General features: G+C 52.7%; 1 protein-coding gene across 2 annotated transcripts; it reads left to right on the top strand.

The window, feature by feature from the left end:
* Positions 1-1,659: 1,659 nt before the first annotated feature.
* Positions 1,660-20,432, top strand: LOC131205597 (NAD kinase-like). Of its 2 annotated transcripts, none has more exons than XM_058197764.1 (6): positions 1,660-1,759; positions 17,650-17,733; positions 17,794-18,337; positions 18,414-18,671; positions 18,756-18,838; positions 18,903-20,432. In XM_058197764.1, exons 2-6 carry the CDS (start codon positions 17,711-17,713, stop codon positions 19,114-19,116), a joined length of 1,122 nt encoding a protein of 373 aa, XP_058053747.1. In that variant the 5' UTR covers positions 1,660-1,759; positions 17,650-17,710; the 3' UTR covers positions 19,117-20,432. The 2 variants fall into 2 exon arrangements, with proteins under 2 accessions (XP_058053747.1, XP_058053746.1); XM_058197763.1 differs by lacking the exon at positions 1,660-1,759 and adding an exon at positions 12,282-13,257.
* The last annotated feature ends 1,935 nt before the right edge of the window (positions 20,433-22,367 follow it).

Below are 22,367 nucleotides of genomic sequence, written 5' to 3'. Positions count from 1 at the left end.
AAACAAAAGAGAAAAGTCTACCCGTGTCCTTTAATCTCCTTGATACGCAACTCGCCCGTATCGATTTCCAGATGTCGAAACCAGCACCCTCTGGCCACCGTTAATTAATTTTCCCCTAATGCCCCGCGATCGGATGGCGGGGTGGCTGACAGCCGACAACGTTTGTCGATTTGCGGCACCAACGGAACGGTGAATGGACGATGAATGCCGTACCATTAAAAGGGCCGCGCGTTCGTTTGGGTTTAAATTAAAATGTCCATTCGCCTGCAACCGTTCCCGAAAGGTACGGCAAAGGTAATTATGAATGCGGTGCACCATCGAGCATCTTGGGGTGTTGGACCGCAAGGCAGCTGGCAGCCGATACGGCGGTTATCACTCAATCACGGTCGCTAATTGCAGTTTGCAGCTCGCTCGCTACGGGAAAATGGACTGCATATTTGGAATGATAAATGCTCCGATTTTCAGCTGCATTCACCCAGCCCAATGATGCCCGAGGGAGACTCGATTGGTAGGCTCCGGCCTAACGGATTGGAACGTTTCAATCGCCAATCTCGCCAAACGGGCGGGATAACGTTCACTGGCCTACCACTGATGCTGATGCCCGGACTGTGCTGGGGGATACCGATCAGGATCAGTCAATTATGAATTAAAAATCTACAAACTGATGCATTACTTCGGACTCAAAGCTAATCGTTTAGCTTTACCCCTTACGGTCCTGATCGAAGATCGAATATTCAGATCGGGGTTCAGATCGTGCATGACGACACTCCAACCCAGCGGAGGAGCGTTTAGTGCTTCACCTCGCGCCCGGAACTGGTGGAGACGCGTAATACTCGCGCAACTGTTTATCTACAGTGCGCGCGCGGCCGGATCAAGCACCATTCGCTACGGAGTACGCCAGCGCCGCGAGAGTTGTGAAGAGTCACGACGGGCGCGGACGCGGCTGCGACTGCGCTACTCTAGAGAACGCGGCGTGTTGGTGAGCGTTCAACTTCAAGCCTAGGCGTCCCTGTCCGGCCCGGCCGCCTGCCCGTCTAGTCGCCGTGTAGTGGTGTAGTGAAGGGTGATTCCGTCTGATCTACGAAGCGGCCGCCGTACCGCGGCGATGAGGTTGAAAAGTGGAAGCATCCCAGCGGCGAGACTTCAGTCTGTCTGCACCGTTCTGCCATCGCGGCCGTTTCGTGCATGCGCATGACGCGTAATTTTTTCCCCCCTTGCTTATTCCGAAGTCCGAGTCCGAAGGGACTACCTCAGGAGAATAAGTGAAGACACTTCACGAGCAGGCAGCGCTTATCGTTGAAGGAGAACCACCAAACGGAAAGACTTAAGCCCTCTTCAGGTGGCCCTCAACAAACAACGATCGTGTGATAGTGAAAAACGACGCCAGCAACTAGGAAGTGACGGTTCGTTGCGCCTGCAGTTTGGCTGCTGATTCCAAAGTTCCAAAGTCGTAGCCGTGCCGAACCGACTACCACCATAAGGAAGTTCCACTCTTCCGGTGGCGTAGTTCACGCGGGAAAGCCGTTCAGCAGGAAGGTTGACATCGCAGCAGACTTTCCGGTGGTCACTTTCACAGAGTGCCCGATCAAGACACCTGCAGGCGATCAACAATGCGAGAGGAAGATCTTATACTTGCGCGGGCGATCGTAGCCCAGCAGCAGCACCAGCAACAACCGGATGCCTCCTCCCCGGGAGCATCACCGGCCCCGTTGCGCCGCACACTCGTGACGAATCTGCAAGACAAAACCAAACAGTTTCGGTAAGTGAACGATCCCTTCGCCTGTGTAAGTAGCCGGTTGACCCTGTCGATCAAGTATCCGCTTCGGGGTAGGATGTGTAAAGTGATCTTGGCACCTCTGTGCTAATTTTATGAAAAGCCCGTTCGATCGCATGTAGAGCGTAGAGCCGGTGTCGATTTATTTACCCGAATCGTTTGGGCGAAAGTTTATGAGCATTTCGGTTTGTTTGGTTAGTGCACATAACGGGGCGCATGTCGAGAACAGGCCCTAGGCTTATCAGGTGCACGACCTTGAACACCAGTGTCCAGTGTTTTTCTCACGGTATTTTAACAATCTCATCAATCCTATCTTTCCATTGTCTACGCGGTAGTTCCGGAATCCAGCGGAGCGAGACAATTAGGGTGAGATTTCACGTGACGTGAACTGAGCCGGGTATAGCCTGGGACTGCCTGGCTGTTATGCTGTGATTTAGCATTATTGTTTAACCAGGCACAGAATGTCTAGAGACTTATCCTTCCCAGGCGCGTAACTTTATTGCACACCCGGCATCCGGTAATAATCATAATTAGAGTCCGACGGACCAAAGGCATTCTTCGGTGTACAGCTGAAACTAAAATGTTACTCCCGGTGGTGGAACCCGGTGTGGAATGTTGGCACGGCGCGTTTAGTTTGGTGATTTGCTGTCCACCGGCTGGCCAGCCAGCAGCTTATTGGCGGGTTTGAGCCTCGCAGTTCACACCAATCGGCCGGCGCGCTGGTACTAGGCCTTTTTTCGCTTCTTCAAACATGTGTTCCGATCTGACCCCGGACTAGCAATCATTACTGCTAGAATGTCAAGGATTCGCTCGTCGTCGTCGCCTGGTCCGCGCCCGGTGTGTCTTCGTGAGAAATAATGCAATTATTATTTCCTATGCCCTTTGCCGGCGGACCAGGCTCGAGTTTCTTCGTGTTGGTACGACGCTGAGAGTACTTCGCTTCAGATTGTCAGATTGTTTGTCCCTGCCTAAAAAATGCGAGACTGCGAGACAACACAAAATCACGTAACTAAATTAATACATGCCTATCACATTGTGAGGACGGTTCCAACAACCGATCCTGAGGGGATCGTGAAATGCGCCTCGTGACGATCGGTCGCTTGCGAAGATTTCCGACATTAGAATAATGAGATGCATGAGTCGGAATAATAAATAATGTGCTTTTTATGACACACGATCACTGTTGGGAGTTGTAGAAAGGACGATTTTGGCGCGGAATTTGTCTGCTTCTTGGAGCTTCTGGTCTGTCTGTGATGCAAATTTTAAAACCGGTTTGTGAAGCGCCGTTTTACAGAGCGGGTTTTTCAGAGCTTCCGCAGATTACTGGTGTCGCGATCACCAAATTGTTAGAATGTCTGGGTACGCCTGTTTCTTTCCGAGCCACTCAAGCCTCTTGGCCTGATCTACCCCAACATGTGTGATCGAGCACACGTTTTCATGACCTCTCCCGAAACGCACTCAGTATCGTCGTAATGAGGGGAAATCGTTACCATTTTTTGCCCTGATATCCAACGGGCCCTTTCCAAAGGGGTTTTGTGGCCGACGTGAGGCATAATTGACAGCTTCCATAGCCGGCTACAGAAACTGTCAATCCGGGCAACAATGTCCCGCACACGATTTATGAGCCTATATCTATCGGTGGCGGTGGATCTCGTTACGGCCCGCGTACTGTGTACGGTCCGCGCATAACGATCGATGATTTATGACTTCGACTGCATAGTTGACGCGATCTTGAAAGGTATAGGCCGGAGTGCGCGCCGGATGCTAAGCGATCGCTGGGAGGCTGCGATCGGACGCCGCGGTCAGTCAATGAAGCGGGAGCCAAGATTCATTCATAACTGCGGCCGTAAAAAGTGACCCCAGTTTCGCTTTCGAGGTGCACCGGTTTCGAACCGCCGCGCCATACCTGAGCGAAGAATTCCGGTCCAGTACGCGTTCGTTCGGTTCGCGAGGAGTGCTACGACTATTTTTGCCCAACCAAGAGCCCATTGTTATTCAAACAACGCGATCTAGTCATGCGCGAGGACCATCGGGTGCGGGTATCCATAATGTGGTGTTAGCAAAACCCACCTGGGCGCGATTTATGGGCGGCAAAAAACAGATAGAACATTTCACGCTTTTTCCTCCCGTCGCGAATTGTGCCGTCCGAAGCACATTGGTGGAGGACCACTTTTTTCTGGCACGGAGAGGGAACGGAATAACGATACGCGCGGGGCTATATTTACTCCGATCCGCGTAAGCGGCGTGGTCATATGCTCGCGAGAACACATGATCACCTCAAGCCTCCTGCGGATAGGAGGTTCGGTTGGTTTTTGAACCTCTGGCACCTTGAGACCTGGCTGAAGTCAGCAACGCAGACACACTGTGGAATGTAGTGTTTGGTGTTGTCGTTTTTTTTAATCCGCATAAGTCGCTTCGCCTGTTTTTTCGTCCTCCTAGGCCCGTGAAACCTTCTCGCCGACACGAAGAAGGCTACTTGGCCGGGCCTGGGCGGTTGTGCCTCTCGCTTGAGCCAAGAATTTTCGATACTTAAGAGGCCGTGTGCCGTGTGTCTCCCCTGAGGATAGTAGTGCCTTCGAACCTTCTCTACCGCCCCAGCTCCCCCCGTTGGGGACCCTGGAGGGTGTTGAAATGGTGTTGGCGCACCGTTTTGCCTTCTCTCCCCCTCGGGGTTTGCAAGGTCAGCGGCGCACGGGCAGACTTAAGGCTTAATATGGTGGTTCTGCGAACGCCGCTCATTGATGGCACGGAGCAATGGGTGAGGTTTTCCGTTTTTTTCCTACCCAAAGCATGCTGTAATGGGTTTCGTCAGCAAGAGTGCATGATAATTTAAACTCAAAACAGTAGCACGGTTTGTTTTGCGACACTTTGATTAGATGAACAAATGATACTTTGGAGTACCGGGTTTTTTGTGTAATTTGATTTCAAGTATTCCGAACGAATAATGGGCTAAAATCAATCATCCGCGGCCTAGTATCGCTGTCTGTTCGGGTCGTTGAAGCATCCAAAACAAACAGCTGGTCACTCACCATTGGGCAACTCGCACGCGCCTCATATCTCGCTCTCTCTCTTTCTCTCGGCTGCTTGGAAAGCTGGCATCCGTCTCTTGCTTGCACCACTGGCAGCATGCTGTCAGTTCGCAACCGCCGCGCGTGAGTGCCGTGCTGTCAGTTTCTGCCATGCCGTCGCCACGATCGGGACTGTCAAAACATTCCGCACTGTGAAAAACAATTGTGCACGGTGCGAAAGCGAACCAAATCGTGTGTCCCTATTGCGACAGCGTGTACAGAGTGTGGGTTTTTTACGGTGGAGGCATTTTGATGCAGTTGCACATCGGCAGCGGGCACAGGTACGGCTTGGATGGCGCATCTCGCCGGTGCCACTACCGGTAGTGCTGTCCAGTGCCCAGAGAACGATCTGTTTCGCGGCACACGGAACTCGGTGCCGATCCGCCCGTGAACCACGGAGCGTCATCATCATATGCTTGTGCTTGCGTGTGTGTCTGTGTGCGTGGCCGTACCCCATACACTAGTGCTAAAACTTTCACCCGCATCATCCGCATTCTGTGGCCCACTTTCGGTTCGGACGTTGTTTTCGGTTCGGTTGCTACACAACTCTCCGATCCCAGGAGGCTGTAGGGGCGATTACTGAGCTTTCATATTTGTAGCAGCGCCCTAGTGTTTGTGTTTGCTTTTCCGTGTTTTTTTTTTTTTTGCAAACCCCAATTGGGTCGGGGCCTGGGCTGTGCAACTTTCCCGTTGCCCAAAGTATCACTGTCCCTCTCTCGCTCTCGTGCTCGAAAGCTGGACGAGATCCGTTCGGCTACACCGAGCTCCAATTGACGGCTGCAAAGCGCCGGGGCAGAAGCATAACGACCTCCGCGCTGGTGACCACCTAGTCTCCCGATCAGCTGCTCGGTGGCAGACGTAAACAAAACTCGCGCGCTGCGTTAAGAAGTGTGGTCGTTCGCTGCTGTCTGTGGGCCATGGTAGGCCACGGTGTTAGATAATATGAGGATAGTAAAACGATAGCCAACCGAGAGAGAGAGAGAGCGAGCGAGTCTGTTTGAGGTGCGTGTGCTGTGTGGTCCCGGTGTGTTTTATGGTGTGCCAGGCAACAGTAGTAGCCCCGGTGGTGGTGGCCGACGGAAGCTTGGCGACTTCTCAAACAGTTCTATCGCAATGTACCGCAGTAGTAGTAGTAGCAGTAGTAGTTGGCTCTGGCAGCCTTGCGCTCTTCCACGTCGCTAAGAACTACTGCCTACTCGACCGCGCCTCAGGCGCATCATCACCAGCAACATCTTTCCGGTGCACAATGCGCTAATCATCCCAGCAACCATCATCGGCATTTCCGTTAGCAGCGCATCCTTTCGCGGGGAGAGAGCACAAAACACATCAAAGACGTTCGAAGGAAAAAGGGAAAAATTATTCGCATCAAGCTCCCAGCCCAGCCTCAGCCTCACGTCCGACGGCGGAACCGACCGGCGGACACGGTCGGTTTTTTCTTTTCGCTTGCGACCGGTCGTTAGCAACCGGCATTAAAAAGCAAAACACAGAAAAGAAAGATGAACGGCAACGGAACGTACTCACCGCCGGAGGAAAACGCGGAAAACCGGGAGGCGCTGCGAGAATGGTGAGTCACACTGCTGATCCTCTCCCACACGGCCCTTGTGGCGTCCCCGTTCTGAAGGTTTTGTAGCTTTTGCCGGGAAACCCTGCGTTAGGGGTGCTGCTTGATTGCTCATTGACGCCTACTTTCAGACGTAGAGATTGTTACATCGGAACGAAGCAGAATGATGTACTCGTGTTATGGGCCTATGGACAATAAAACTTGAGTTTAAAATGTCTACAGAAATCTATTGGTGCATAGCGAGGTCGGCTCACTCACTAATCAAACATGCGCCGTGATTGTACAACATGTTGACAACCACCCATCGAACTTTTGATGCCAAAGCCTTCTTCGATTACTGAACAAATAGTCGAAAGACGCTGGATTACTGCCATTTTGAAGGTTGAGGCTCAATCTTGCAGGTTTATCATTTGAAATTTAATGAAACAATTAATGAAAAATTCGAAAACGAAAGTAATTTTGCTTAACAGCATCCGAGTTTGCTTAATTATTGCTCTCTCGCTCTCTTATTAATTATCGCTCTCTTCAAAATTGCAAATGATGGACGGACCCCCCCATGCGGGTCGTTGCATCTGTGACGGTGCAGTTCCGGTTTTGTCTGTGCTTTCCTTTCCACCGCCAGGTGTTGGCTGAGCATCGGCTGAGCCTTCGGAAAGCGCCCAACGCACGCTGATATAATGCGTGATGCAACATCAACGCCCCAGCGATGCAGATTAATTAAAAGCCACTGAATCGAGACCACCGGCCGAGCACCGGAGTGAATAAAAGAACAGTCCGACTAGCGATCGTTCCCCATGGCCGGTGTGGAGATTTATCTTCAAGTCAAGCTTATTTTTAAATCTCGCAGCCGCACGTCCGTTGAAGCTTAATTTTCATTTATTGCCCAACGATGACGCACTCACGGCTGGCTGGCTGGAACCGACGCAACCAATGACCGTTAACGGCTTGTTAAGTGCCAGCTAAGATACATTTGTTTTTTCCCCGCGAACGGCTTTTAATGGGAAAACTTGTATTGGAAAAGTTTATCTTGTATTTTTTAAATTAGAAAGCAGTGCTTCAGAAACCATGAATTCATTGTGCCAGTTGTTGCCGAAACAGTTTGGGGAATAAACATGAGGGGAAATGTTTCAAAAGGTAATGTAACGCCACCACCAGGAGCAGGACACGCAAAAAGCCCCTTGTCGATTAAGGAATCGATTTAAAAATCGATCAAATTGAACCGTCACCAGCACCCGAGGCTTTCTAAGCAGCGGCAGTAGTGGAGAGTTTTTGTGTCGCAAACGATAAATAATAAATGTTCACAGCAAACTAGGCCACCGGGTTTCCGTGTCGGTCAATTTCAATCGCATGTTGGCACACGAGCTGCGTTCCGGCCATCTTCCCGGCCATCCGGTTCTAGGCTGTTCTCCGGTGCTTGAATTAGTAACTGTGGGGCACATTATCGTAATTGTTTTGTTTCTCGCTTAAAACGAACGTAATGCAAACCCCTAGGAACAGTTCCTGTCCGGCGCAGCGATAAGCAATACTCTGTGGTTTTACGATAAAGGACGGAATGATAAGGATCCTAACTCTCATTTGCCACGGTGAAAAGTTTGCAAGATTCGCCGTCGCATTGTTTTTTGAAGCCTTATCACAACTTTTATACGTTTCCTGTTTACATAACGATAATGATTAATTATCCACCCTACTGGCTATTAGATTAGTGTTCGTCCATTTTTTTCGACGATCGAAGAAATAAAATTGAACCGTATGCACTAGGGATTTATTGTGCTGACCCGCCACGAAGTCTCAAAATGTCTTTTTTCTGTCCCCGCTTTGTGGCTCGTCATCTGGCGCGATGATTCGCCAACCAACCGCAACGTGATCATCAGCATGATCATCATTAGAGTGGCCGTGGCGCGCGTAATGATTGAACGCTTCACGCAACTGCACACGGTTCTTGCGATTGGCAACACTCACACTCGGAGACGGAACGGAACAATAGAGGCGACGGTGACGATGACGGTGACCGTCAACCGAAGCGCGCGCACTGATTGATACACTCGCAATTTATTGTTCCAACAACATACAAGTGGCGGCTGGGGGCGGTGGTGGTGGTGGGTGAATTGTGGTGCTCTTGCTTTTCGCGGTTGACGGAACACAGCACACACAGCCACAGACACCCGGAGCGGCGCGCGTGAGCTGTTTGTTTCTTCGTACCGCCCGCCACCGTTTCGCGTTCCGTTCAGGCTCGCCATGTGGACCCCAAGCAGCCCAAGCCGTTGGAGCCAACGCGACTCGCCAGTCATCGTGAAACCGCCGCACGGATAGGGTGTGTGCGCGCGCACGACAACCACAACCCCGAACCGCGAACCGCCTTCGTTCCGTGAGCCGAGCGTCGAAATTTTGTGAGTGCGCGTGTCGTCGCGCGTCGCGCGCGTAATCACGGTGCGTTATCGCGTGTCGCAGCTGTCAATGGAGACGGAATTAACGCCAGAAAAGGGTTCTTTCACCCAACGTGAGAACGTGAGCTGTGTCTGAGCGCGCCGCCTGTGAGAAACGAAAAGAATGAGTCACCCGAGTGAGATGAGTTGCGAGCGAGCTACGTCACAACGGGCTCACTACGCCGCAGTCTACTACGATCAAGCCGATAGAAGTGGAACGGTTTTGCACTGGCACCAATCTGTCAGCTGTCGGGCCGCCATTGCGGCCATATTGTTCCAAAAAACGGCTTCAACCAACGGCCTTTATATAACACCTCCCGCTTGGTGTGGCCCAATTTCCTTTCAGACTTCTTCAGCCCCGCTGGCGTCCTGCCGGCGTACCCCTGCGCCGTTGCTGCGGAAATCAATCGATCTGAAATGAACTAGGTTGTGACCCCTCTAGGGTGTGACGGCCGATCGTGCCAACGCGACACAGATTTAGGCGCACTGGATTCGGGCACTCTCTCCCAGTTCAGGCTCTTCCGGTTCCGTGCGTTCGACCGCCGCGCCCAACTGGCTGACTGAATTCCATTCGTCACTCGCGTGACGTCACGCTTTAACCCGCGGGCGCATTCCAACACGACGGATGATCCGATCGTTACAAACGCCGGAGGCCACCCCGATTCCGAAGGGTGCCGTGTCGCCGCCACCGCCGCCGTCGGGCAAATATTTGTGTATGTGTGTCTCTTGGCCACGGACGACTAATGGCAGGGTACGGCGGGCGCCACTGCCGAGGGCCCCGAGGTTGGGTTGCTTTCCACAAGCGCAAAGCGATTACGCAAAGACGCGCCGAGAGTGAGAGCGAAACTTGTCCCTTCTCGGCCCGGGTCGGCCGTTGAGTGGGACAAGATTGATGAAAAATGGCCTCATTTTCATAATCGTTCCACCCGCGCGCGACGTCCGACACCTGTGCACCGGGGACACAACTTTCATTTCAACAAACGTACGAAAGTTTGATAAAATTGCGTTAGGCCACCCTCGAAGCGACACTAATGCACTTTGGGCCAGCTCTCGAATGATGCCCTCCGAGTGAAGCGAGCCAATCTTGAGCTCCGGTTTGCACTGTCTCAAGTGGTCCTATTTGTAGCAAAAACCACTTGAACGAGGGTGGGCAAAAAACGGCCTCACCCAGAGCGCTAATGGAAGGACCTGCGTCGTGGCCCCCTTTTTTGGTGGCGTTAATAAAGATTAATGTGTGCCAAGTGTCACGATTTGCAGAGACCCAGCGCTAGCTGAAACACCTGGTCGTGCCATCAGAACGTTTCGTCCTTCGTCGAGATGATCGCCGTGCAAGGCGCACGATCATAATCCCTGCTGCTAGAGTTTCGTTTTTGCCTGGCAATTCTTCCGCCACATAACCCGACATTACTGGGCGAAATATGCCCGAGGAACGTTACCGGGTTGTATAATTTGCTGACCCATCAGGGAGCTGTGATTAGTGCCCCGAGGCGTTACGGTCGTAATGACAGTATTCAGCGTCACTAATCAGTCTGCCCCGCTCTCTCTCTCTCGCCAGCACTGGAACACTGGAGTTTAGAACAGCATTCTCGGGACGCACGCCAGTTGTGTCATCGGCACGCGGAAACCACGGAACGATTGCCTCCGTGTCTGGAGCGACCCTTTCGTAAACCATTCGAACGTCCTTGCGATCAGGATCAATTTGAGTCTTCTACATGACGCCGATCGTGTCGGGTTCCGCACTCACTTCCGAAGTGAAACTCCATGAATTGTAAATTGGAATTTTTCAGACCCTCCCCAAAAAATGGCAGGCGATCTCTGTCGAACAACCCGGTAGAGGAAGGAGGCCGGCGGTGTGCGCTGAATGCTGAAACAAAACAAATAATGATGGCCACCCGAGGAGACGGTCAGAACCAACGAACATCGTCGATCGTCGGTCGATGTCACGGTTTGCTGATTGCAGGCAAACGCTGGCTCTAGCGGGCTCCCTTCCCGTCGGCCCCCGTTCAAGGCTCTGCCTAGAGGTGTTGATTGATCGACCGAGGGATCGGCACAGCAGAAGCGCAGCGCAGAGATCATCTTTTTTCTTTTCTTGCCGCCGCTGCTGGCTCACCATAGCACTCCACTTGGACACGGACACGCCGTCCTCTGTGTTTGTGTGGTTTGCTGCTCTGCGTGCGTTTGAGGTTAGAAACTTACGTAACGCGCTGCACGCGCCGCCACCGTGCTGGTGGTGCCGTGAAGAGGAGACCTTCGTCGGCAGGTGGAAAGACCATGAGATCGTCATGAGGCGCGATCCATCGATCGTCATGAGTGGACAATTCGCGCGCCACGTGGGCATCCCCGTCGCCCCGTCGAGATGGTTCTCTAAACCTCTTTGTCCGATTGTGGTGAATGCTTGGCTCTCTAAATGAGAGTTCTTAGGCGTGTTCCGCAGGCATTTTGGTTCCAATATTTGACTGTACTGTCCATTAGTCATTTGTTCAGTTTAACGAAAACCGGAAGCCAACACCCAAACACCTGCCGACGATGCTGTGCACGATGGACACTTGTTCTGACCTCTGCCGGGGCCAATACTCCCGGGCGTGATTGTTGCGGACGGAAGGGATTGTGTGCCAGCGCGGATCACCGCTGATGGAACTGAGAAAGCTGGAACCGAAATGGCCACATGGCCATGTTGAGGTCGTTGTACGCGGTACCGAAATGGTGTGACCTTCGCACGCCCGCTAGCCCGCTGTTGCAATAACTTCAGCCGGACGGACCTTGTGTGTGCTTCGTTGATTAACGGTTTAGAAAACGGCAAGGAAAAGGCCACCGCCACAATTTGGCACGAAAATGTTAGCGTTACGAAAGACACACGCCGGAGACGTGGGGACTCCAGAGGCACGATGCTGCTGATCCACTGAAATGTTGTGTCCCTTCACGAAACGTCTTTGTTTCAAACGATCGATCTCTGCCGGAGCTGAAGGTGTATGTCAGGGTCGCGTGGTGTGGTGGATGCGATCGCGTGCATCGCCCCAGCCAAGGTCACGTCACTGCGAACCCGGACTCCTGGAGCTGTGCTCAAGTCGCACTGCGCGTGATCTTCGATTTCGTTGGGGTCGTAGGGCATTCAGCTACGCCGCAACCCAAGATGATGAAGTCCGTCCGTCCATCCCGTCAACAAAACTCGCGGTTCGTTATCAACCCATCGTCTCGACGGCGAATGCGTCCGATCATTATGACAAAGATGTTGACACGACGATGAAGGACAGGCTGTCAGGGTGGGCGATAAGAGTCGGTGGTGGCGACGTGACGTAATGGCGTGTTGTTGGTCTGATTTTGATTTCGATGTTGTGACCGCCGTCGTCGTCATCGTTCGCGAATCCGTTGCCATTAAGCAGCGGCCGCTGGGTCGCGATTCTCTCATTCGTCGGCGTACCGCTGCGACGTTCGGATCCGCCACTGAGTGATTCCGGGAGTTTCATTCCACTCGAGTGACCGTTCTTTTCGCTCTCTGTGCCGGGCACAATCAGTTCCACCGTCAGCATTATTAATAAACGAGTGCTTTAAATTCCGTTTCCAGTGTACGCGCGTGTGTCTCTCGAACGGACTCAGCGTAACGAGGCGGGAAAAACAGTTCTTTATGCGGTGAATCCCTCAAGTGTGTTCTCCCGGTCCAGAAAATGATGACGGCACGAAGTGAAGTGGTTGACGCGTAGTGTACTAAGTCCCGCAGCAGTGTGTCTTGCGCCTGCTCGAGTGGAGGAAGATCGCGTGCTAGCGAACAGTTCCCCCAGTGTGTTCGGGGCTGCGTGCAGAGCGATCGGACGTTCGGGACGCGATGGCCTACCTATCGGATGTGGATCTCGCCACGCTACATAAATCACGCCTCGAGGAGCGTGTCCAGTACCGGCTTTCGTCTCTGTGGACTCGCGATATGGAGCCCAGTCGGGAATCGCCGGCAAAAGCACCACCACCAGCAACCAGCAGCAGAACAGTCGGTGTGAGTGCTGCGATCGCTGTCGAACAGCACCGAAGATCGTGTGATCGGGTCAACAACAACCACATCGTGCTTGCGACGGAAACGGCGTCCTCGATGCAGGAGCACATCCTACAGCGATCCTTCACGCCGACAGCGGCCGCTATGCGGGGCAGAACATCGGGATCCTCCAAAATGCTGCATCAGCACCAGCAACACCAGCAGCAACAGCACCAGCAGCCGACCATCAGCTTCGATGGCCATGTGATACGCCCTAGGATAAGAAGTAGCAATAGTATGTCCAGCGGTGGCACCAGCACCAGCAGCACTAGCAGCAGCGGCGGCGGCGGCAGCGGCAGTAGTTGCAGCAGCAGCACCGGCAGCAAACACGTCGAGTGGAGCGACGACGATCATCTGCACGACGATGGATACTTCTCGTCCGATACCCGCCGAAGAAGGTCCGGCACCTGGCCGTAAGTGGTAGAGCAGCCCCTACAGACCGCCTTCTCTCCGCCCGGCCAGCTCCAGTAGTGGTCCACTAGACTTAAGCACTAGACGCTGCTAGACGAGAAGGGTTGCGAAATTGCGTTACAGGTTATGCTTTCTGCAAGGCCCAGGCCCCGGTCCATGTGCCCAGGCACTGAGTGAGTGCGTAATATCTGTTTTTTTGATTTTCTTTCGCTATTTCGCGTTGTGCCACACGCTGCTGTGGTTGCCACATCGCCGCCACTCGGTCGGTCGGGCGCTTGGTCCAGCGTGTCCAGCGTATTGAATTACAGCGCACTTTTCGGCAATTAATGCTCGGGACAATTAGATCAAACGAAACGGTTTCGGTTCCGTGGGCACCGCGAGAAGGGCTCATCAATTCAGGTTCACCAGGGTTGGGCTGAATGGTAGCAACAGTGCAGGGGGGTGTTACAGGGTGCGTGAAGTTCAACGTGAACGAACGTTGGACAAAGTTCTATAACTTACCTGAACCCCCTGGGTGGGGGGGGGGCAGAATCGATAATGAGTCCGTTCTACTTGCGTCACTTCGCGCATTCGCGCTTGGCTTTAAGTTTTGGGATTTTAATTCGCTGCGGTCGGCTGCCGGCGATTGGAAAGGTCCCGGCCGGCGGCGTCGAAGGGCAGGTTCAGTAGCGCTCGGTTTATCGTATCGATAAGGTGCGGCGTTTGGTGCCCCTAATTAAGATCTTACTCTCTCCCTCTCTCTCTCTCTGATCAGAGCCGAAGATCAGTGTCCTTGGTTTCCCCCGTGACAAACGGGACGGCAGCGCGTGCGTCTAGAAACGAGAACAAAGAAGTGGGATTTTCGCGGCGTCACACGCCGCATAGGCGAGGCGAAACAATGGCAAACAGACGGCGCGTTATCTTTTCGGGTGAAATCGAAGATGCTTGGGCCAGGCCGGTTCCATTGGCCAGCTGATTGCGTGGATTTCCGAGACCGACCGATGGCCTAGTGCCTAGTGCTTCTATCATAGTGCAAATAGTGCTTCACGGAAAATACACGCCACTTGTCCCTCTGGGGAGACTGCTTCCCAGTTTGGAGTGCCAGTTTTGATTCAAATCGTGGACGCAGTCTGATATTCATAATGATTGCTCGTGTTATCTCGTTGGGCCCTCGTTGAATACCAGCAGCCTTTTACCACTGTTTTTGCTTATCACGTCACCGTTCTTGGTCCGTCGAAGCCGTCAGGTCAGGATGACTGGTCGATTCCGTGTCCGCGTTGACAAAGCTCGGCCTCGTGTCTCGTGATCAGTGAGAGAGTGTTGTGCTGGAAGATGTGTCATTATTTCATTACTTTCGTAAAATGACCCCAGCACACGGTAGGGACACGGCCAGGTTGCGTGATCCGGTCACGATTACGAGCCGGGCGACGGTGACCACTGTTGAGGGTAGCGTGCCAATGTTGAGAATCGATTTCTGTTGGTGCAGTTCGTGAAGTAATGAATTTATGGACTTCTGGATTGGATTGATACTGGGGTCGGAGACCGCTTTTAAACGTACCGGCGGCCATAGCCACTGTATTTCTTCCATTTCTGTGTGCCAGCGAGGTAAGTAGGGTCACTCGGTTCACAGTGCCTCCCAGCTCCACACTCCTTTGTGGGTCATTTGGCTTCAATTACTCCGTGGAACACTCGCCGAGGTACGCCATCTTATGATTCTGTCCGTGGTCGTCATGTCCCTTTTCGAACTCGAAAGGGCCAGCGGTCGATCGGTCGATCGCTCTACCCTCTTATCACTACCGCACACATTCATACAGCAGCCATACAAAGTCGGACAGAGTTCAGCGCCGACGGTGGTGTTCACGCGCGCGGGAACCTTGAGCCGGGTCCGAAGTTACTCTCCAGACGGCACGACGCTTATGCGCAGCCTCCGGCTCTTCTCCACGAAGACTCTCCTCTAGCTGCGGGCTGGACACTGGTTCGGACGGGTTTTGATCTTCCCGCGCAGCCTTTAAATTCCCCGTCGCTTTCTGGCTCCTGTCCCGGTGTAGTTCTCTGTCTCTCGTTGGCCTGGATTTGAGGAGGACGCACACATTCGCACGCGAGCGCTCGCTTCTGCTGGTGGGGGATGATAATTTCGCTTCGCCTCGGATCTCGGATGCGATCATTCTGCGCGGTCCCCTGAAAAGAGAACCGATATATTTTAATGGCCGTCCGTCAATACGAGCGCGCGGGTCTTACCAAAACCCACGTCGCCGCGCCACGGATATCACGGAGAGAATGACAGAGACAGAGACAGAGAGATAGAGAGAGCGAGTGGTTAGAACAAACAACACCTGCTGATTGAAGAGTAGGTCCGCCAGCAACCAGGACCGTCGTGTGCGATACAGTGTCGCACACGATCGCGACGCTCCGGCCAACCCGCCAGCAGCAGTATTGGTGTGACCGTGGCCGTGTTGCTGATTGCCAAATCCCCCGCGATCCCCCGGACTCCTGCACACCTTCCCCGTCTCGGTCCGCGTCGGTTCGGCTGCTCGGCTGATCCTTCTCTCATCTCGTGTCGGGGCCGGTCGGGGGCTGACAGTTTGATTGCGCGGCACACGATCCGTTCGCCGCCAGTTGAGCTTCGACACCTCCGCCGAGTTGAGGTGTCAAAGTGCGTCCCAGCAGCAGTGACCGCGCGTGTGTTAGGCAATTTTCGGGGTTTCTCCTGCATTCGCGCCGTGTGTCATCCGGGCACACAGAATGCTGTTGGTGCTCGGGCTCTGAAAAACAGAAATGGCCGAAAACAACGAGAAAGACGATTTCATGGCCGACTTGGTTCGCTTCAACCATCCGTCCAGCGTCCGATCTGAGCAGCACAATGGTGGTGGAACATCGCAGCACCCATTGCTGCTGCACCACCGACACCCGCCGAATGGGACGCTGCGGGCCAACGGCACGAGTGAATCTTCCGGATCGAACGGGGCCGGTGGTGGCCCGTCGACCGAGGACGACATCCTGGCCGAGGAAGATCAGCTGCTGCTTTGGCGCCCGAAAAGGTGCGTTTTGTGTGTCAAGTCTCACCGGAGTTCCCACTTCGGTGGCTGACGACGGCGGCAGCTTCCTTTTTCGGTCAATTGAGTGCGTGAGCGTGTTTGTGTGGCGGGGGTTTTCTTATTCCAACCTTACCGATGGACCGCTGCCGAGCCACAGAGCACACGCGATGAGGGACAGCGGAGAGCGAGAAGAGTGGAGCGGCGAGACTGTCAAGGCCTCTGACGTAAAACTGGACACCTCTCACACAACAGCGCACAGCACACGCCGCAGAATCCATAGCAACGACGCGAGAGGTCGGCCCACTAAGACGGCTGGTGGCGGTGCTGGAGAAACGGGGTGGCGTAGCTCCACGGAGGGCACCCTCCTAGTGTAGGCCGCGGCGATCGTGTCTGGTGTTTTTGAGGATGTTGGGTCGCCTGTGTGTATTTTTGTTGTTGTTTTCTGTTTCTCTTTCGCATCGTTTCAGTTGCGGGCGGTGCTGCGGAAAGGGCTACTAGGTGAACTGGTTGATCGCAAGATCAGCCCCCCGATCGACACAGCGAGACCCGCACCGCGAGAAAAGGACAGTGAGAAAGAGAGAGAGAGCGCGCGTCGCCAAAGTAGAGAAGCAAAATCCTGTCCGCCCTGACAATTTCACTAATCGTTTTGATGAAGCCCGTGTAAAATGACCCGTGACCACCGATGCTGCTGGGGGTGAGGGTGCCCGTACGCCGGTCAGGGCTGTTCTTAACGAGTAGTGGGTAATCGCCAGAAGGCGAATGGGAAAAAAAGACTGGTTAAAGACTTTTTATTTCATCTTTTGAGGCGCTGATGACGCGCATGGTTTCGTGCTGAAAGCTCCTCAAAATGGCACATGTTTGAATTAGGCACAAAAAAGGCGGCAAGAAGACGGCTAACGTAGCATCTTCCGTTAATTTCATCACACTTTCGAAGCAATGTTTCATTTGGGACTTTACTCACTTTTCCTGTGCATTGCTTGCTACAATTTAATAACAGTAATTGATGATGATTAAGCCACGAGAGTTAATCGATCATCAAGAAAACGAACAAAACTGGTTGTTATTATCGCATTAATCCACACATCACTACGTGTTCATTGGTACCCGATAGTGATAAAATCAAGCGCCATTTATCGGTGTCCACGCCGATCATGTCACGAGCATGTTATCGAATCTGTCCGTCTGTTTTGCCCGGGGGAAAGAAGCGACACTTCCATCGTGGTGGGCGTCACAAGATTCGCCTGTCTTCACGAGTGAAGAAGGTCCGAACGTGGGTAGTAGCGTCTTCGGTGTCAACCATATAGAGAGAGCAGCTTACTTACGATCGCTTCCCCGTGAAACGGACATTAAAATGGTTCATTTTTCTTTCTCTATTTGCAGGCGAACGCGAAGCTTAAATGCACCGTCCCCGTTCCAACAGTTCGGACCATGCGGTCGGATTATGAAAAACTCGGCGATGGTGATGTAAGTGTGCGTTGATTGCGGCATCAGCAGAGTTACCCAGAATTTGTTTTTCTCGCGCAGGCAAATTCAGGATCCGGCCAGCCAGCGGTTGACGTGGTACAAGCCGCCACTCGCGGTGCTGGTCATCAAGAAGGTTCGTGACTCGAAGGTGCTGCAACCGTTCGTCGAGCTGGTCGAGTGGTTGATCCACGAGAAGCACATGGTGGTCTGGGTCGAGGCGGCCATTCTGGACGATGCGCTCCTTACCGGCGACAAGCGGTTCACGAAGCTGCAGGACAAACTGATCACCTTCAAGGACGGTCGGGACGATCTGACCGACAAGATCGATTTCATCATCTGCCTCGGTGGCGACGGGACACTCCTGTATGCGTCGCTTCTCTTTCAAAAGTCGGTCCCACCGGTGATGGCGTTCCATCTCGGGTCGCTCGGCTTTCTGACGCCGTTCCAGTTCGACAACTTCCAGGAGCAGGTGACGAACGTGCTCGAAGGGCACGCAGCTCTGACGTTGCGCAGCCGGCTACGATGCATTATCGTGCGGAAGGACAAAACCGAGCAGGAAATTTCTACCTTCAAATCATCGCAGGACCCATCGACCAACATTTTGGTGAGCGGAGCCAACGCTGAAGTCGCTAAGGGCGGCGCTGTAAATTGAGGGAAGTTAACACGCTTTTCCGTTGCAGGTCCTGAACGAGGTGGTCATTGACAGGGGTCTGTCGTCGTACCTGAGCAATATCGATCTGTTTCTGGACGGCAAGCACATTACCTCGGTCCAGGGCGATGGGCTGATCGTCTCCACACCAACCGGGAGCACCGCCTACTCGGCCGCTGCGGGTGCCTCGATGATTCATCCGTCGGTGCCGGCCATTCTCGTCACACCGATCTGTCCGCATTCGCTCAGCTTCCGGCCAATCGTACTGCCAGCCGGTGTGGAGCTGAAGGTACACCCGAATCGAACGAATAGTGTTTCTTGCAACACAACATGACACGAACATTCCCTTTGTGCTCCTCTCTCCCGGAAACAGATTGCAATTTCACCGGACAGTCGCAACAGCTCCTGGGTGTCGTTCGATGGGCGGAATCGTCAGGAGCTTCTGCACGGTGACAGGTAAGGGGGGCAGCATTGTATTGTGCTGGGCGAAGAAGTGACCCGATGACCGATGCTTTTTTAGCTTGCACGTGACAACCTCCATCTACCCGGTGCCGAGCATATGCGCCCAGGATCAGATCGCCGATTGGTTCGATTCGCTCGCCGAGTGCCTCCACTGGAACGTGCGCAAGCGCCAGAAGTGTCTCGACGAGCTGTCCGATCTGACCGGCTCGGGAGCGGAGGACGGTGGCGCCATCGACGACATCGTGCGCGGAATGGAGAAGCTCGAACACTAACGGTCGCACAGTCGCTAAACGTGGCAACAAAAGCAATCGAAAAAATTCAACCCACTAGCGGTGCGTTGGTAAGCGCGCCGGGCCGGCCGGTATTAACGGCGATCGATTCGGTGCAAGGAACTGGTTACGGATTTGATCGAGAGTGCGCTGCCCCTGCACAACCGTTACGTACTGTCCCCGTAATGTACTCATTTTCACACGGGGCTCAAGAGCAGAGACGTAAGCAGGACCCATTCGTCGAGTGTTTCCGGTTATTTTTCTTCTTCATCGGTTCGTTTGTTGACTTTTTTACGATAGATAAGCAGTTACCAATGGACTAGGATCCGCGACATTACAAACACGTGTTTTTTGGAGGTCTTTCCCAAGTTTGTTCTCTTATGGTGCAAGCGCGCCGATGCATCGTGTTATGTGCGGGACAAGGGACAAGAAAAGCAAGATAAGACAAGACAGCTCAACGCCTCCGTCAATCAGTTCCGTTCAATGTCTCATTTTCGGTTTAACCCTCGGTGATATTAACCTGTGTGAGCAGTCCACCGTCATGATCCTCGTGTGCCGGATACGGGTTTTGTTAAGTTTCTGTAAAGTGCTTCGAGAGCGTAGAAGGAAGTGAGTGTAAGATTAAGAGCGTGGAGAGCGTGGCTTTTGTGCTGTTTTGGAGGTAGCAGTTACTTTTCTACACGATAGAGTTCATTCCCAAAGGAATGCGGTGTGTTGGCGCGATCGCGAAGAAAATCAGAGCTTCATCTCACTGACAGGCGACCCTGTAACCCTGTTACACGGCACATCTTTCGTTATCATTGGCGTTCTCGATGTTTTAAGCAACAAGAAGTGCTAGGTTTTTGAGGAAGCTTTCTATTTTCAAAACAAATACTTTTTAATGCACCGGCTCCGCGATTTATACACGTTTTAAAATCATTCTTCCGCTTTTGAAAGCTTTTGACGTATACCCAGACCCAGTATTGTCCACTATCCGGTGGCGCTTTCAGTACCAGCGTGTGCCAGGGCCGGCCAAAAGGGAACTCTCGACCGTTCCGACCCCCGTGTTCGGTTCGGTTGAGCTTCGATCTGTTTCCGCTCCAAATTTCTGCTTATGTGATAAAAATGGATCAACCGTCGTTCGACCCTTGGCAAGTGACCGTGCTTCAACTCCGTTCTGTTAGTGATATACCAAATTTTACGAAGTTGTAGAGAGAGAAGAGGGAGAGAGTTTTGTGTTTAATTTGCTCGGAAGGTTCGGGGTGCAGAAGTAGCGTTCGTGTTTGGGTGTTCAGTCGTTTAAGGTGCAGGCACAAGAATGAAATAAAAACGTAAATGTATGGCTCCGTTAAGCGCGTTAAATGCGGCATCGAAAGGGCCCGCATAAAGCGCCCTGGCAAAGTGGAATTGCTTAGCAAACCCCTGGGTGATGATAATGATGAGGCACGCCAAAAGTTGATGAAAGGGGCGAGCGATGTTCCGTAGAAAATTTACATAAAAAACTGAAGCGAAAAGACAAAAATCGAACAGCCTGTTTAATTATACTATTTAATAAACGCGAGCATAAGGTTTACAATCGCAATATTCTATCGTTTTGCTTCTAAACGTTGTCTCAGAAAGAAAAGAGGCTCTAAAGGATCGATTACTTCATCTTCTAAGTTAATGTAACGTTAAAACATCAAATAATAAGCTTTCTTAACCTTTACTACGATCCTTGATAGGAATTGTAAGGGCTGTTGGCTGCTGCATGTTCATCCACCGGTCTCGGCCAACAAGGTTCACTACAATTCACTACGAAAGTGGTTCAGCGTTCACATGAACTCACCAGCGAAGAGAGCGCACGGCGAGAGAGAGAGAGAGAGAGAGAGAGAGCGCAGAACTCATCCGTTACACCCGCCCGGTTTCGGATTTGCTTCGGATTGCAGCCTACCTAGCCGCACGCACGGAAGGATGCTGGCGAATGACGTCACAACCTGACCGCAATCCGTCCGTTACGCAGGAGTACCACCAACACAGCCGGAAGCAACTAATTACGTGACGATGAAGTGAGAGTCGCGAACGGACTCAACGGGAGCCCAACCAACGGAGCACACAAGGAAGAACAGCGTAACACCAACGCAAGCCTAGGACCGGCTGCTGTGCGTGCGAAGCCTTTGTCTCAATCCTTGCAGCCGAGCCAGCGGGTCTACACCGGTTGCGTTGGAAGAAAATCGATGACAAACGCTGACCCCTGTTTGCGTTCTGCGATATGCAGATGTTGTGTAGGGAGGGGGCGGACGGCACGCTTTCTACGTCAGCACGTGGTGCTGCAGGTGCATGCGACACATTGACCAGATACTGCGGATGAAGCTGCGATGCGGACGCTCGTCGGTTTTTGACCCTTTTTCGGCGTGCTCTTTAATCGTCGTCAAGCGGCGGGTGAAAATTGCCTTTCGGTCCGACACTCCGCCGTAGTATCGATCCAATTTGACTTCGCTTCGGCCGAGGGAGCCGACAGATCAATTTAGAAACTTTAGCGGAGCGCGTTAATTGAAATAATTCGATTAGGCTCGTTCCCCGTTCGATTATCGCGCCCATCCGGCACGCAGTGTGGACAGCGCGTTTATTTTTAATTTTGCTACGACCAACAGGCCGTTAGCTGTAACGATTTTAATTAGTTTCCCGCGGGGTTTTATCTGCTCGCCGTCGGACTTGTCGAAAAAAATGGTGGACAGTCGTGTGGTATTTTTCGTGCCTTTGAGCTTCGCAAAAAAGGGACACTGGAAGCCACGGTGTGGCAAGACAGTTACAAGATCGAACTTTTGGTTTAATAACGACTGAAGTTAACATTATTTCCATTGGTTCGGAATTGGCCTTATGGGGTTTATTAACACCGATCATCATTCACTCATTTGACAGCACACCAAAAGCTCCCGATGAGCGTTCCAATCGAACTTCGGCAACGGTTACTACGATACAGTTTCAGAACTCTCGTACCGCACCGTGAACTGACCAATAGAAAAACGCCTTTAAGTATACACTTCTCGAGTGCTAGTGTCATAAAAAGGGCGTCGGAAAAGTGCCGGTCGGGGCTTTAATTAGCGGGACTCTGTGTCTACGGTGTGGCCTGTCAGCAATTGTCATGTGTGCGGAAATAGTGCCCCACGGGATGTCTCCCGGAGAGACTATTGACTCTGGGTCGCTTCCACAGCGGGTGAATAATACATCAACAAAACCGGTAATGGTTTCCGGTCTGTGGTGTGTTTCTTTTTGTCAATTCTAAAAATCAATCAATT

Source organism: Anopheles bellator, chromosome 1, assembly GCF_943735745.2.
Source record: "Anopheles bellator chromosome 1, idAnoBellAS_SP24_06.2, whole genome shotgun sequence".
NCBI classification, from domain to species: Eukaryota; Metazoa; Arthropoda; class Insecta; order Diptera; family Culicidae; genus Anopheles; species Anopheles bellator.
The sequence above is the reverse complement of the archived record's forward strand: the minus strand, read 5'-3'. Positions and strand labels throughout refer to the sequence as shown.